Genomic DNA, 17,030 nt, shown 5'->3' with positions numbered 1-17,030 from the left:
GGCTGCTTGTGGGGCAGGACCCCCATGTGCAGGTCAAGGGTGTGCACAGAGCCAGGATCAGGTGCAGCGAGGTAAACCCCACAGGGAGGTGTCAGAGCAGGACCTCCCACCCCCTGCCCTCTCCTGCTGCCAGCAGCTCCTGCTACGGAGGGGTGATTCCCACCGCCTGTGCCAGCTTTTTGGCCCTGTGGCGCATCCTTCCCTATTCCTCTCCGGAGGCAAGAGCTGTCCCCAGATCCCAGCCTCGGTACCAGGCAGGGAGTCCCTGACTCCCGCAGAAGAGCTTGTGTGTTTTCCCTGCTCGTTCCACCCACGTGTTGTTTGCTGTGGCTCCCTAACCTCAGGTCTGCTCCCTTAACTCTTAACCTACATAGCAGAGTGGTTGGGTGACTCTGCACCCCTACCAGCCCAGTGCCACCCCTCCTCCCTGTCCTCCTGCCCCAGCCCACCCCCGCTCCCCCACCAGTGCTGCCCTCCTAGGCAGATGGTGCCATCTGACCATGCTGTCCTCTCTCCCACCCCAGATGCAGGTGGCCCAGCAGGCGCAGCTCCGCCAGGAGACGCAGCTCCTCCAGCAGACCTTCCTGACAGAGAAGGACGCCCTGCTGCAGAAAGAGAAGTTCATCGAGGAGGAGAAAACAAAGCTGGAGAAGCTCTTTAAAGATGAGGTGAACAAAGCCCAGAACCTGAAGGCGGAGCAGGAGCGGCAGCAGAAGGAGATGGAGCAGGAGAAGCAGCAGTTGAAAGCCATGCTGGACGAAGCCAAGAAGCATCAGAAAGAAGCAGAGGAAAATGTCCGGCACAAGCAGGAGGAGCTGCAGCAGCTGGAGAGACAACGGCAGCAGCAAGAGAAACTCCTGGAAGAGGAGAACAAGAAGCTCAGGGAGAGACTTGAGCAGATGCAGGAAGAGTACAAGGCCGCCCTGGCCCAGACACGAGAGATCATGATCCAGACAGATGACCTGCCTGAGGAGGCCATGGTTACGACAACGCAGCTGCTGGATGTCAAAGCTGTGCCCAATGGCAGAGACGCGGTGGATGGCTTAGCACAGAATGGGGAGCCAGAGTTCGCATTTGACGGCATCCGTCAGAAGGTATCTGCAGAGAAGCTGGCTGATGCCGGCATTTTGAGCAAGGAGAGCTTAGACAAGTTGGCAAAGGGTGTTGTGAGTGTTGGCGAGCTCTCGCAGAGGGAAGACATCAAGAAGTACCTGCAGGGCAAGAGCAGCATCGCCGGTTTGTTAATCAAACCCACCAATCAAAAGATGAGCATCTATGAAGCCATGAAGAAGAAGCTGCTCAGCCCAGGCACCGCGCTGGTGCTCCTGGAAGCGCAGGCTGCCTCCGGCTTCATAATTGACCCTGTGCGAAACGCGAGGCTCTCGGTGAACGAGGCAGTGAGAGAGGGAGTGATTGGACCAGAACTGCACAATAAAATGCTGTCTGCTGAACGGGCAGTGACCGGCTACAAGGATCCTTACACGGGTGACAAGATCTCCCTCTTCCAGGCCATGATGAAGGAGCTCATCGTCAGGGAGCACGGCATCCGCCTGCTCGAGGCCCAGATAGCCACCGGCGGCATCATCGACCCCGTCAACAGCCACCGCCTGCCTGTAGAAGCTGCCTACAAGCGGGGCTACTTTGACGAGGAGATGAACCAGGTCCTTTCCGACCCCACCGACGACACCAAGGGCTTCTTCGACCCCAACACACAGGAGAACCTCACCTACCTGCAGCTCATGGAGCGGTGCGTGACTGACCCAGACACGGGGCTGTGCCTCCTGCCACTCACTGACCAGGCAGCCAAAGCAAGAGAACTGGTCTACACCGACAAAGAAGCTAAGGATGTCTTTAAGAAGGCCACGGTGACAGCACCATTTGGCAAGTTCCAAGGGAAGACGGTGACCATCTGGGAAATCATCAACTCTGAATACTTCACTGAGGACCAAAGGCGAGACCTGATCCAGCAGTACAGGACTGGCAAGATCACGGTGGAGAAGATCATTAAGATCATCATCACGGTTGTGGAGGAAAGCGAGAAAAAGAGCCAGATGTGCTTCGAGGGCCTCCGAGCCCCTGTGCCTGCCGCTGAGCTGCTGGAAAGCAAAATCATCAACAAGGACCTCTACAATCAGCTGCACCAGGGCAAGAAGTCTGTGAAGGACGTGGCAGAGATGGACTCTGTGCGGCGGTACCTGAAGGGCACGGATGCCATTGCCGGCATCCTAGTGGAGTCGACTGGCCAGAAGCTCACCTTCTATGACGCCCTGAAGAGAAACCTGCTGAAGCCAGAAATTGCTCTGTCCCTGCTGGAAGCACAGGCTGCCACTGGCTACATCATCGACCCCGTGAAGAACAAGCTGTTCTCCGTTGATGAGGCAGTGAAGGCTGAGGTGGTGGGGCCGGAGTTTCATGAGAAGCTGCTGTCCGCAGAGAAGGCGGTGACTGGCTACAAGGATCCCTATACGGGCCAGACGGTTTCCCTCTTCCAAGCACTCAAGAAGGGCCTCATCCCCAGTGATACCGGGGTCCGTCTGCTGGACGTCCAGCTCGCCACTGGAGGCATCATCGATCCTGTGAACAGCCACCGGCTCCCACTCGAGGTTGCTTACAAGCGGGGGTACTTGGACCCGGAGATAAATGAGGCTCTCTCCGAGCTCCGAGATGATGCCAAGGCTTTCTATTGTCCCAACACCCAAGAACACCTCACCTACGCCCAGTTGCAGAAGAACTGCCACCGTGACAAGCAGACTGGCTTCTGCCTGCTGCCCCTGTCAGACAAAGCCATCCAGTCGCAGCAGGAGGAGGTCTACACAGACAGCCAGGCGAAGGAGTGCTTTGACAAGGCAACTGTCGAGGTGCCAGTGGGCAGCATGAAGGGCCAGACAATGACCATCTGGGAGCTGATCCACTCCGAGTACTTCACAGAGGAGCACAGGCGGGAGCTCCTCCGGCAGTACAAGACTGGCAAGGTGACCATCGAGAAGATCATCAAGATTGTGATCACCATCATCGAGGAGGCAGAGACCAAAAAGCAGGAGAAGCTGACGTTCAGTGGTCTCCGGGCACCTGTACCTGCCAGTGAGCTGGTGGAGTCCCGCATCATCAGCAAAGCTCAGTATGAGCAGCTGAAGGAAGGCAAGAAATCAGTGAAGGACCTCTCTGAAACAGATGCGGTGAGGAGATTCCTGCATGGCAGCGACTGCATTGCCGGCGTCTACGTGGAGGCAACCAAGGAGAAGCTGAACATCTATGAGGCCATGAAGAGGAACCTGCTGAGGCCCAGCACCGCCGTGGTCCTCCTGGAGGCCCAGGCAGCGACCGGGTTCTTGATTGACCCTGTGAAGAACCGGAAACTGTATGTCAATGAGGCTGTGAAGGCTGGTGTCATCGGGCCTGAACTGCACGAGAAGCTGCTGTCTGCTGAGAAGGCTGTCACTGGGTACAAGGACCCCTACTCAGGCAACACCATCTCGCTCTTCCAGGCCATGAAAAAAGGACTCATCATCAAGGAGCACGGCATCCGCCTGCTTGAGGCCCAGATTGCCACCGGTGGCATCATCGACCCCATCAACAGCCACCGCCTCCCTGTGGAGGTGGCCTACAAGCGGGGCTACTTTGATGAGGAAATGAACCGAACCCTCTCTGACCCCACTGATGACACCAAGGGCTTCTTCGACCCCAACACCCATGAGAACCTCACCTACAGGCAGCTGAAGGAGAAGTGCATTGAGGATCCTGAGACGGGCCTGTATCTGCTGCCTCTGCGGGAGCCTGAGAAGCCTACAGTGGTGGAGAAGACCCAGGTGTACACAGAGGCAGAGACACGGAAGGTGTTTGAGGAGACGCGGGTGGACATCCCTGTGGGCAGCAGGGCAGGCTCCTCCATGTCGCTGTGGGAGATCATGCACTCGGACCTGCTGCCTGAGGAGCAGCGGAAGCAGCTCATGGAGGAGTTCCAGTCGGGCCGTGTGTCCAAGGAGCGCATGATCATCATCATCATTGAGATCATCGAGAAGACTGAGATCATCCGGCAGCAGAATCTCACATCCTATGACTATGTACGGCGCCGCATCACGGCTGAGGACCTCTACGAGGCCAAGATCATCTCTCTAGACATCTACAACCTGCTGAAGCAGGGCTCCAAAACCTTCCGGGAGCTCCTGGATGTGGAGACTGTCTGGAAGTACCTCTACGGGTCAGGCTGTGTGGCTGGCATCTACATTCCCTCTTCCAAGCAGAAGCTCAGTATCTACCAGGCGCTGAAGAAGGGGCTGATCAACTCCGAAGTGGCCCGCTCCCTCCTGGAGGCCCAGGCTGCCACCGGTTTCATGATCGACCCCACAAAGAATGAGATGCTGACTGTCGACGAAGCGGTCAGGAAAGGCGTGGTGGGGCCTGAAATCCATGACCGTCTCCTGTCCGCAGAGAGGGCCGTGACTGGTTATAGAGACCCGTACAGCGAACAGAAGATTTCCATCTTCCAGGCCATGAAGAAAGACCTCATTCCCAGCGAAGAGGCCCTCAAGCTCCTGGATGCCCAGATAGCCACCGGTGGCATCATCGACCCGCACCTGGGCTTCCATCTGCCCCTGGAGGTGGCCTACCAGCGGGGCTTCATCAACAAGGACACGTACGACATGCTGTCGGAGCCCAGCGAGGTGCGAAGCTACGTGGACCCGTCCACGGAGGAGAAGCTCAGCTACACGCAGCTCCTGAAGCGGTGCCGGAAGGACGAGAACAGCGGGCTCCTCCTGCTCCCACTTTGCGACACGAGGAAGCTCACCTTCCGGGGGCTACGGAAGCAGATCACCGTGGAGGAGCTGGTCCGTTCGCAGGTGATGGACGAAGCCACTGCCCAGCGCCTCCAGGAGGGTCTCACCTCCATCGAGGAGGTCTCTAAGAACCTGAAGAAGTTCCTGGAGGGCACCAGCTGCATCGCTGGCGTCTTTGTGGACTCCACGAAGGAGCGGCTGTCCGTGTACCAGGCCATGAAGAAGGGTATCATCAGGCCAGGCACCGCATTTGAGCTCCTGGAGGCGCAGGCAGCCACAGGGTATGTGATTGACCCCATCAAGGGCCTCAAGCTGACAGTGGAGGAAGCTGTGCGGATGGGCATCGTGGGCCCCGAGTTCAAGGACAAGCTGCTCTCTGCTGAGAGGGCCGTCACCGGCTACCGGGATCCCTACTCTGGAAAGCTCATCTCCCTCTTCCAGGCCATGAAGAAGGGTCTGATCCTGAAGGACCATGGGATCCGCTTGCTCGAGGCCCAGATTGCAACAGGAGGCATAATCGATCCCGAGGAGAGCCACCGCCTCCCTGTGGAGATTGCCTACAAGAGGGGCCTTTTTGACGAGGAGATGAATGAGATCCTGCTGGATCCCAGCGATGACACCAAGGGCTTCTTTGACCCCAACACAGAGGAGAACCTCACCTACCTGCAGCTCATGGAGCGGTGCATCACTGACCCAGAGACTGGCCTCTGCCTCCTGCCCCTGAAGGAGAAGAAGCGGGAGAGGAAGACCTCCTCCAAGTCCTCCGTCCGCAAGCGCAGGGTGGTGATCGTTGACCCGGAGACGGGCAAGGAGATGTCCGTGTATGAAGCCTATCGCAAGGGCCTCATCGACCACCAGACCTACCTGGAGCTGTCGGAGCAGGAGTGTGAGTGGGAGGAGATCACCACCTCCTCCTCTGACGGCGTGGTGAAGTCAATGATCATCGACAGGCGCTCCGGGCGCCAGTATGATATCGACGATGCCATCAGCAAGGGCCTGATCGACCAGTCAGCCCTGGACCAGTACCGCTCGGGCACCCTCTCCATCACCGAGTTTGCAGACATGCTCTCTGGCAACATGAGCGGCTTCCGGTCACGGTCGTCCTCTGTGGGTTCATCCTCCTCCTACACCGTCAGCCCAGCCCCCACGCGAACGCAGATATCTATGTGGAGTGACCCAACCGAGGAGACCGGGCCAGTGGCAGGCATCCTGGACACAGACACTCTGGAGAAGGTGTCCATCACAGAGGCAATGCGCCGCAACCTCGTGGACAACATCACGGGGCAGAGGCTGCTGGAAGCCCAGGCTTGCACCGGGGGCATCATTGACCCCAACACCGGGGATAAGTGCTCTGTCGCCGACGCGGTGAACAAGGGCCTAGTCGACAAAATCATGGTGGACCGCATCAACCTGGCACAGAAGGCCTTCTACGGCTTCGAGGACCCGCGGACCAAGACGAAGATGTCAGCGGCCCAGGCCCTGAAGAAGGGCTGGCTGTACTATGAAGCCGGGCAGCGCTTCCTGGAGGTGCAGTACCTGACGGGGGGCCTGATCGAGCCCGACGTCGAGGGCCGTGTCTCCTTGGACGAGGCGCTGCAGAAGGGCACCATCGACACGCGCACAGCCCAGAAGCTGCGGGACGTGAACACCTACTCCAAGTATCTCACCTGCCCCAAAACCAAGCTCAAGATCTCCTACAAGGACGCGATGGACCGAAGCATGATCGAGGACGGGACCGGCCTGCGGCTGCTGGAGGCCTCCTCCCAGTCCAGCAAGGGCTACTACAGCCCCTACAACGTCAGCAGCGCCGGCTCCACCTCCGGCTCGCGGTCGGGCTCCCGGACGGGGTCCCGGTCGAGCTCCAGGCGAGGTAGCTTCGACGCCACTGGCTCCGGCTTCTCCATGACCTTCTCTTCCTCCTCCTACTCTTCCTCGAGCTTTGGGCGCAGATACACCGCGGGTCCCCAGAGCACTGTGGAGGCGGCCGCCCTGGCCCTCGCCTTGTCCCTCCCGAGAAGGAGCTGCGGGCGGGAGGCGAGCGGGGAGCGCTCCGGGCTGTGTGGGCCCCTGCTCCATGTGGCCTGAAACCTGCTGGCCCCTGCCCGAGGAACCCGCCGCCTCGCCTGCTCCGCATGTGGCAACGCTGCTGGCTAATCACTAGTATTTTTTTTAATTTTTAAACTCCATTCTTCTTCCAAAGCAGTGCCTAAAGTTTAACCAAAAAGACTAGACTAATATATTAATATATACGATTGTTCTGACAGTATTTGTATATTAAGAGATGAGAGAGAAAACACACTACCCTCCCAGATCTGCCGCCCCGGGAGCCTGCTGCCATTCCTGCCCTCTGCAGAGCCGATCCCACCCAGCCACTCGGAGACGGCGAGGCAGAGCCGGAAAACAGGAAAACAGTTCCGTCTTTTTGGTCTAACCACTTAGCGACTCTTTTGTAATTAACCCTGCCGGCTTCATCCCCCGCATCCCGAAGGAGGAGACGACCCTGTCCCCGCGGCGCGCCGCAGCCGGCATGCCGGCAGAATGGAGGAGGACATCGCAGGCTCCCTGCTGCTCGGCGCCAGACAACCACTTCACACCGGCCCTGGAGCTGTTGCCTGGACCCCTTCCACCCGCTCTCGGCGTGGCGAGGAGGGGGCTCTGTGCCCCAGCTCCTGAGCTGCCCCAGCTCCCTGGCTTGGCCTCCCGGCACATCCCCACCACCACGCCGCGGAGCCGATGCCCCGACCGTAAGTGCGCGCTGGCGCTGCCCGCTGCTTCCGCGCCGTGCGGAGGGACCTGCCTCCGCTCCACCGCTTCGCCCGCCGAGGGGCTTCGCTGCGTGTCCACTGCCGCCTCCGCCAGCCCGCCTGCCCGCTCGCCGGGACGCACCTGCCGCGCTTGGCTCTCCATGCCCGCGTGGCTCGTGTCGCCGCTAGCCGGCAGCCGCGCCTGCTGCTGCCTGTCTCTCTGTCTGTCTGTCTCTCCGTGTATCTGGGAAGTGCTCTGCACAAGGTTGATTTCTTTACACTGATGTGGCTTAATGAATTGACAGGAGTCCGCCAGAGCCCGCGCCTGAGCTCGGCAGAGCCTGCGCTGCCAAAGCCAGCCCGGCTCCGCGCGCGGTTCCTGCGCCCAGACCCCAGCCGCTGCCCGGCCGCGCGCACCCCCCCTCGCCACGGGGGTTCTCCAGACCCTCTTGAGGGGCGCGGAGGCCACAGGACCCTCCGAGCCCAGGGTGGGTCGTGGGACGCTGCAGCAGCCCGCCGTGCTCTCTTGTTAGAAAAAAGGCGGATCTCTGTAAAACTGGACTCCTCTTTTCTTCCTTGTGGTAATTCCTTTCTTCCTGGTTTTCCTCTCCTTCCCTTCACCCACAATAACGCGCTCTCTCTCTGGCAGACATCTTTTTCCAGTCCCACCAAAGAAGTCCCCTTGCCGCTGGGCGAGTTCCTTAGCTGGGTCTCCGACATCAGCAAGTCGTGGATGGGCTCGAGGGGAGCTTGGGACGCGGCAGCTCTTCGGCCGTGCTCACCGGCACAGGTAACGCCAACCTTTCCAGTCTCTCTCTTTGGAGCCGGGGTTTCCCGCCATCCTGCGGCTCTCTGGGCTGGTGCTGGGGCTTTAGCTGGGTGCTGCGTTCTCCAGGCAGTGACACCAAGATGTCCAGGGGGTATCGTTTTCCTCCAAGTACGGTTTGGGGTACAGTTGCCCACGGTGAAGGCTTTCCAGCTGTGGTTGTGCCGGACCGGTGCTGCGCCGCGCTGCTCCAGCTGCGGGAGGGCCGGCCCCGGTTGGGAGGTGTTGCTTGCCGAGGCAGCGTGGGGGCAAGCAGGCTGGCACGGGGCGGGCGCGAGGCACTGCCGGCTGGGCTCGATGGCTTCATCTCATGGACCAGTCTCCCTGTCTCATCCCATCTTTTCTGTTCACTTTGTTTTAGTGTTGCTGGATGTCCATCCCAACTCCCCTCACCGCTGCCACGGAGCCCGTACCCCCGCCCTGGGGCAAGTGGGACCGCACTTGAGGACACTGGGACATGCTCCCTCTCCCTTTGCACTTGCCAGAGTCCCTGGGCAGAGACCGGGGGCCGCGCTGCCCGGGTGCGGGGGCTGCCCCGCAGCACCGGAGCCCCCCGGCCGGCAGCGGGGTGCCCCGGCCCATGCGCTGCCCCTGGCCCCTGGCAGCACGCAGCCCCCGTCCCCCCACCACACTCCACCGGGGCCCCAGGCAGGGGCTGAAGCAATAAGTGACGCAGTGGTGGGGCTGTGCCGGCTTGGGCCGTCGGGGCCGTAGCCCCCCGCGTTCAGCCTGGCTGACCCCGGCCCCCCGAGAGGCACCCACACGGTCGCCTGTCCCTCTCCCCTCGCCCCGTGCCAGCGTGCCTGAGGTGCACACCCTCCTCCCCAGGGACGGCCTCCCGGCACGGTGCTACGGCTCACCCGCGGATCTCCACAGCACCTCTCCTCCTTCCCGCCTGCTCTCATTTGCCACGTGTAAATCGAGTCATGTTATTCCTCAGCATTCGTTACTATTATTCTCATTATCCAGTTTTGCTTTTGCATGACATGCTAATGTGGGCGACTCTGTACCATAGCCCAGCCTGAGCCGGGGCTCCCGCTCCCTCGGGGCCCTGCGCTCCCCTGATTTCCCAATCATTTCTCATCAGGGCAGCCGGGGCTGATCGATAATCCAAAAGCATCTCTTTTTGGGGGCAAAAACACTAAAACCTGACTTGTATATACCGTGAAGTGTTTGTAAAACATGCAGTATGGACCCATGGCTCTCCCTAGCGAGGTCAGTAAAAGAGATCCTATGAAACCAGCCGGCAGCTCCGCGTGGTCTGTTCGCCCTCGCTGCTCCCCATGGGCAGCCGTGCCCCGGCCTCGCCGCTGCAGGTGCGGGCTGGGGGCTCCTGGTTGCCTTCGTGCCATGGGCTGCGCCGTCCCGGGCGCGTGCTGCCGCGGGTCGTGATGGAGCGTGCCAGGGCACCGGAGGTCTGACCAGCTCCTGGCGTGAGGAGCTGCACCAGCGTGCCAGGCTTGTGCACAGCCGTGCCCGGGCATCCCCACAGCGCCGTGCCACCGGGCACGGAGCATGGCTGCGGGGTGGTCCCCGGAGCTGCCTGGCTGCCCTGGCCTGGTGGTGCTCCTGGGAGGTGAGGTGGGTGCAGCGGGGCCGGGGTCTCTCCTGCCCCAGGAGGCTGCAGCCCTGTGCCAGCGGGTCCCTGGTTTTGGGGACAGGGAGCAGCAGTGAGCGGGCACTGCTGGTGGCGTGGAGGGTTCTGAGGCTGCGTCCTTCGCACGGGGTCGGATACGTCCCTCCGGCAGTGCGGCTGCGGGCAGGGCAGTGCCCGCTGTCCCCCACGGTGCTCGTACGCTGTGCTGATGTGTGCCGCTACCGCTGCCGGGCCAGGGCTGTGCCTGCCGGCGCCTTGGCTTCTGCCCAGAGCCTGGCAGTGCAGGAGCGGTCATGGCTGGATGGCAGCGGTCAGGAAGCCCTGGTCAGCTGCGAGGATGAGGGGCTGGGGGGATAAGGGCAAGCTGGCCGGGCAGGCGGGACAGCAGGGGTTCATTAGGGGCAGCCCGGGCAAATGGGGGAGACGTCGGCGTGGACACCCGCTCAGGAGATTCGCTGGCGCTGGCTTGGACGGCTCAAGGAGTCTTTCCAGCCCTGTGAGCCATGTGCCGCTGCTCTCTCCAGGTTGGGTCTCCCCGTGCCGGGAAGCTCGTCCTGCGGCGATGCCTCCCACTAGGCACTGCACCGGGAGCACCGGAGCTGCGCGGGACCTCGCGGGGGCCATGCAACATCTGGGGGCTGGTGGGGTCTGCGTGGGAGCAGTGGGACTGTGCCAGGAGCAGCTGAGCGTGTCGGCCCCTGTAGCAGCACGGAGAGCCCGGGCTGTCCCAGACAGATGGCAGCAGCTTCGGAGCACGTTAATTGCATTGTGCGTCTGCAATTAGCAGCAGCGTCCCTTCCTTGCCGGCCTGCAGCAGGCTGCACCGGGATGCGGCCGTTGGACACAGCAGGGGTGGGGGGACCATGGAGGGGAGCATCCCCTGCGCTGGAGGTGGTCACAAGCTGCTGTGCCCATCATGGGGAGCTAAGGATGGGTCCCAGGGAGGGCAGCAAGGACTGCTCCCTGGGGATGGCTTGGGCAGCCAGGGGCCATGCTCCACCTCGCTGCCCCCTCAGATATTCCCTGCTCCCCCCCCCTTCCTGATCCCCCCTCAAGGCGAGACACCTCTTGCAAACCCCATGAGACCACCGAGACCCCTCTGCATCCAATGCTGACCTCCGTGGCCCAGTCCCACTCCATGGGCTAGAAGCCCCTCACCTCCCCGCGACATCTGTGGGGTCCAACTCCCCTTCCCTGGGTGAGAAACCCCCCGGCTCCTGAGCGAATCCCCTGAGACCAGCCTTTGGGACCAGTGCCCATTTGCTGGAGGGGACCCCCCCTTCCCCACATGCCCCTCAGCCCTGTGCCTGTGTTGGCCCTGGCACTGGGACCCTCCCCGGCGTGCCGGTGTGCTGTGGTGAGTCGGGCCAGCGCTGGGCAGGAGCTGCTCCACCTGCCGGGGTGATGGGCGAGCCGGGGCGGTGGGATCCCACTGCGGCAGCTGGAAAAGGGGCACAGGGGGTGAGGTGGCAAGGGACACCCCGTGCATCCAGGCGAGGTGGCGAGGGACACCCTGGGCATCCAGGCTGTCTGCTGCCGGGTGCCCACCAGGCATGCGGAGCCGCCTGCAGCCCAGTGCCATGGGGCGAGCCATGGGGCGAGCTGTGCAGAGCATGGGGAATCATAGAATCATAAAATCATAGAATCATTTAGGTTGGAAAAGACTTTCAAGATCATCGAGTCCAACCATTAACCATGCCCACTAAACCATGTCTGGAAGGCCTGTTCTCCCGCCTGGCACGGCATCCCTTGTCCATGGACCTTCTCCAGCCATCTCGTGCCACTTCATGTCACCCTCCTGCTCCCCCAGGACCCCCCCAATCCCTCCCAAAGGCCCTTCCCACAGGCAGCGTCTGCCTCTCATGTGCTCGCCCCGGAGCCGCCTGGCTTCCCATGGGCGCTGGTGGTGCCGGTGCGGAGCCAGCAGGCAGCACGTGGCAGGGCTCAGCATCAGCCGGGATTGGCACAGGCAGCGCAATGGCAAACAGCACCGCTGGGACAGCGGGGACCAGCCCTGGGGCTGGCAGTGGCTCAGCCTCTCACTGGTCCCCAAAGCAGTCGCAGCTGAATCACGCGGCATGGTGCTACCGAGAGGGTCTGTAGGACAGGATTTGGCCAAGCCTTACAAGCTGGCAATGGCCCAGCAACTCCAGCCCTGCCGCGCTGGGGTGGTGGGCGAGCAGCCGGTCCAGGGCAGGGCCGCGGCGGGGGCTGGCAGCGCTGCCCCGTCCCATCACTCCCTCCCGATCGATGCGGCGGAGAGTGCCGGTGTCTGCCACCCTGCCATCCTTGGCACAGCCGGCTGAGCCCAAGTGCCGTGCGAGGAGCAACAGGGCCGGCAGCTCGGCCGTGAGCAGCGTCAGCTGCCGCGGAGCTGCACCGCGCGCTGGGAGCGGCTGAGGGAGCGTGTAATTGGGCCAGGCTAATTATGATGGATAACTCTATTATATTCCCGTTTTTAATGCACTGCAGCTTAGCTCGCCCCGCTGACGCACGGGCCAGAGTTCACCCCTTTCAGGCTCTCCGAGCTAAACTGTCACACAGCGTTAAAACCGCGGGGTGGTGGCATGCGAAGCGCTGAATGCCGCGCCGGTCGTGGCTGTCAGTCAGCCCTGGAAGGGCTCCCTCGCCGCCCGAGCAGCGACCCGGCGCGCAAGGGCATTTGCAAACAGCCCATCACCAGCTCACATGCCGCGCTGGCGGGACTGTCAAGATGCTCGCTGGGCGAGCGTGCCACGCGGTGCTCCCCGGTGTGCCACGGCCGAGCCGGGCTGTGCCTGGGCACTGCACCTCCCAGCCCCACGGTGGGACAGTTTCTCACGTGGGTGCTCGCCCGTCACTGCGTGAACAGCAGCGCCGTCGGCTGTACCACCCCGTCCTGCCGCAGTAGCTGCCTCTGGCCGTGGTCTGGCACGTGGGACCCATGGCTGCCGTCCCAAGCGGGGCCGTGGCAGCCGGCTCGGCCCTGCTGGCACACACCAGCTGCCAGCTCCGTGCACCCGCCGCCCCGGGCACTGCTGGCTCCAGCCCGCAGCGTGCCACTCTGGGAACTCTCTGTACAGCCTCCCCAGCAGCCACAAAGCCGGATCGGCCTCTCCCACGCCCCCCCCACCTCGCTGGGGCACTGAACCTTTCTTTAGGGAGATAAGCTGCCCAGCTCTGCTTCCTCCACACGTGCTGGGACCCTGAGACCCCCCTCCCTGCGCCGTGCTGCTGCCCTGGGACACGGAGCCCAGTGGCTGCAGGCAGGTCCCCACCTCGCCCCAGCGAAATCCCGATGCGTGCCAGCCAAGGGCAGCACTGCCTCACAGTAACGCACCCGCGTCTCTGTGCCGTCGAGCGGCATGGTCTGCGCGGGGGGCTGGCGTCGGCTGGGCTGGTGAATCCCTCTCCTTGCTGCAGGTCCCGGGGGTGCGAGCGGGGCGATGGTGCTGCTTGCCTGGGAGCCTGACCCGGGGCTGCAGCCAGCGCGTCGCCCATCCCGCCGGGCACCAGGCAGCTTTGCAAGCTGGGGCACTGCTAGGCGCAGGGCCAGCGTGTCTGCGGTGGGGATGGCGGTAGCGCCGAGCAGCCTCAGGACGCTCCGAGCCGTGCAGCCGCTGGTGGGGCTGTGCGGGCAGCGTGGTGTGGGGAATTGTGCCTCCCTCCTGAGGCACTGCGTCGCTGCTGTCAGGCAGCTCCAAATCCGTTTGTTCCGGCTGTCATGTCCCAGGGCACAGCCGGCGCAGCCCGCTGTGCCTGGTGGCTGTCCCGGGCCAGCAGCCGAGCTGGGGCTGGGGGCTGCTCCGGATCCACCCGCAACATGCCGGGGCAGGCGGCGGCTGCAGGGACCCTTGTGGCTGTTCCCACTGCAGGCATCTGCAGCAACCAGCGTGCAGGCATCCCTGCACTGGTTTGGGGTTTGCTCGTTGTCTTGCATCTCTTGGCATGTCCCCAGGACTCGGGCGGCCGGTACTGCCTGTGCAGGCATGCCACCGCACCGTGTCCGGGACAGGCTGCCAGCAATAGCCCGTGCTCCATCCCTGCCAGCTCGGACTAGGTTTTGGGCACTGTTGCTGGAAGAGCATTTCCCACCGCAGACGCTGTGGTCAGGCCTCCCCATGCCTTTATCTGCCGCCCGCCTGTGGCGGCATCCTCCAGCTCCCCAGTGGCACAGGTTCGCCATGCTCAGGCTCTGGCAGCAGGGCTGGCACCATGCGCCGCGGGCATTGCAGTCCTGGCCCGGGATGAGGGCTCACCCATGGGGCACATGGGGCCAGGGACCAGCGGCGCAGGGCAGGAGGGCTGCAGGACCGTGGGCGTTGCTCCATGGGTGATTGCACTGGTCTGCACTGGAGCTGCCACGACCCCACGTGCCTTGGTGCCTCCGGCCGCACCGTCCTGCTGCCTCCCCAGACGCTCACCTGGCCCCAGGGGAGGAGGGAGCTGAGACACAGCCCGTGGCTTGGCCAGCCGGCGAGGGGCACCGGCACCAGCTCCAGGGGCAAGTGGCCACGGCTGTGGGGTGCGTGGGGCTGCGGGGTCCCACCACGGCAGAGGGCATCACACACACAGGGTCTGCAGTGAGCGCACGTGCCCGGGGGCATCTCTGATGGGCCAGAGCCGATGAGAGACTGCCACTCTTCCTTTCCAACACGGTGGAATATAGTCCTTTTTCTGTATTTACTCAGGTTTTGGGGTGTGAACAAACACCCGTCTCTTCTTGACTCTTCTCGGTGAGCATCCCCCAGTGTTGGTTACACTTAATCCCTGGGGAGCTCATCCCTTCCTGCAGCCCCTTTTGCAGGTGCTTTTGTTCAGCTCTGAACTCTGCAGTCGAGGACAAACTTTGCCTTTTGCCCCGTGCCCCTGCTTGCCCCGTGCCCCCATTTGCCCCATGCCCCCCCACTGTTGTGCTGCGCTCACACCTGCTCCCCTGCTCACCCAGCAGTGGGTCTCGCTCCCACCCCGGGAACCTGGCTTGTGCCTACGGGAGGCAAAGCCTTGCCAGGATGCGGCCACGCACCCTCTTGCAATTTGCTGCTTTTTCTGGCAAGGTTTCTGACCAGAGCCCTGCCCGCTGCTCCTTCCTCAGCAGCTGCAGCGGTCGCCACTTCCTCCCAGTGACCCCCAGTCCCGTGCAGCCCCAAGCGCTGTGCACGCTGCTGTTCCTGCTCAGCCACATTACCAGCACCTTGTCCAGGGCCACCGCCATGGCTGGCCACGGCAGCATTGCTGCGTCACTTCTGCATCAAATCGGTTTTATCTCCCATTTACCGAGCCCGTGGTCCTCAGCCATTTCCCCTCCCAGGCAGAGCCTGTGCACAACATCTCGGACATGTGGTCGACCTGTCCTTGGTCAGTTCTTGTGCTCATCACCATCCTCATGGCACCACCGTAACCCATGTTCATGCTTTACCTCCTGCTCCTGCAGCCTTTCTGGCAGCACCTGCACTCTCGTTCCCACACCTCCACAGCCGCCCTCACTGCACCCTGGCTAAAACGAACCAGGGGTCTGCTCGCTCCTGAGCATCGGGCTCCCTTGCTCCTCTGATGGAAGCCTCAGAGCTGGCTGTGTCTCCCCTTCCTCCCCTCCCCGGGCACATTTCTGCAGCCCTTTGTGCTGGATGCGGCCCCTTGCCGCCGGCTGGAGCCCGGCCCAGACCCTGCTGCTCACTGCAGCACGTCCATCACCCGCTCTGGCCTCCTCCAGCCTCTCCAGGGCTCCGGCCGCCGGCACCACGTGCTTTCCCATTTCCCTCTGTGGGATTCCCAGTGGGATCTGCAGCATCACAGACTGCTCCCCCTCGTTATGCTCAGCCAGGTGACCTGGCAAAGCGTTACCAGGGTTAACGACAGGTTCATTGCAGGGCTCCCGGGACTGTGTGGGAGCGTGCGCATCTCCCTCAGCCTTTGGGTACAGGCACGGTGCGATCCCTCCTGCAAACCCGGCTTCTCTGCCAGGGCATGGAGCAGCCACTGGTATCTTCATCCTTGCCGTCTCCATGCCTGTGCAGAGATGCATTGCACCTAGGCTTGTTTTTACATGGCATCTCCTTCCACTTGTTGCAGCAAAGCAGCTAAGCTCACAGCACCAGAGCCTGGAACGGCCACAGGCTCTGCACAAGGTGCGCGGGCTCCGAGCCGGCTCATGGCAGAGCGAGGGCCCTGGGAACCCTCCAACGGCTCAGGCAGCCGATGGCAGCGGGAAGCACAGCCGGAGGTGACCCTGGGGACATCCTCCGCAGACAGCGGTTCCTGGGCTGGCAGAGCTCGAGCAGCTGCCTCTCCCCGCAGCGCGGTGATCTGCAGCAAGAGAAGGGCTCACGTGGCTGATAAAATGTTATCTTTACCACCATGGCTGCACCGTCCTGGCCCTTCTGGTGCTGACACAGAAGCAAAGGAGGTTTCTGCTGGGAGACACTGGTCTCTGTGGAAGCTGGCGGGGGGAGGCAGGGGCACTGTGTCTCCCCAAGCTGGGCTGTACCCTGAGGTGCATTTTGGGGATGGGAGAGTGGGGGGCGAGGGTGCAGCTCAGAGAGTGCCATGCGGGGGCTGCTCCTCCTGCACATGGTGGCTTTGGTCCCGACAGTTCCACATGGCACCCATGCCGTGGCCGGACCTCCCCGAGGTCCCCCAGCTCAGTTCTGCCAGCGTCGCAGCCCAGAGCAGGCTGAGCCCGGCTGCCGGTGCCTAAGGGCGGCAGCTCCCACCATACCTGCAGGCTCTCGGCAAACCGTGGTGAATGGCCTTGGCACGCCACGCTCCCCACAGCACTCCGTTAACGTGGCTCCTTGTTTGCCCCGGCACGTGCAGGAGCGGGACGGCGCGTTGCATGCAGACACGCGTTCACAGAAACGTGCCACGTGTACTGTCTGTGCATGGCCACGTGCCACGGGTTGCGCGGGCTGCTTCGAGGTGCTGGCTGCCGTGGTTTGAGGGGCACTGCCCATCCCTGCGCCTTTTCTTCTTGTCCCAGATGCCATTGCTCCGTGCCTCTGTGGTGGGCTGGCTCCGCCGTCCAGGGTGCCCTGAGGGTGTGCAGGGTGCCCAAGGCTGATTCGGGTTCAACTCCTTATGCTGGAAAAGCCCCAAAACCAGGATGACCC

The 17,030-nt window shown here is 62.6% G+C and overlaps 1 protein-coding gene across 27 annotated transcripts in view; it reads left to right on the top strand.

Moving 5' to 3' along the window:
• The window catches only part of PLEC (plectin), a 68,965-nt gene extending 59,378 nt beyond the window's left edge, over positions 1-9,587 (top strand). For all 27 annotated transcript variants that reach the window (XM_041123051.1, XM_041123049.1, XM_041123050.1 and 24 more), the window contains 3 exons: positions 525-7,519; positions 8,169-8,309; positions 8,707-9,587. In XM_041123051.1, coding sequence (XP_040978985.1) covers positions 525-6,860 — 6,336 coding nt within the window. In that variant the 3' untranslated portion in view covers positions 6,861-7,519; positions 8,169-8,309; positions 8,707-9,587. The remainder of the gene's footprint in view (positions 1-524; positions 7,520-8,168; positions 8,310-8,706) is intronic.
• The last annotated feature ends 7,443 nt before the right edge of the window (positions 9,588-17,030 follow it).

The sequence above is a fragment of the Aquila chrysaetos genome, chromosome 4, assembly GCF_900496995.4.
Source record: "Aquila chrysaetos chrysaetos chromosome 4, bAquChr1.4, whole genome shotgun sequence".
Lineage (NCBI taxonomy): Eukaryota > Metazoa > Chordata > Aves > Accipitriformes > Accipitridae > Aquila > Aquila chrysaetos.
This window is presented reverse-complemented; position numbering and strand designations above follow the sequence as displayed.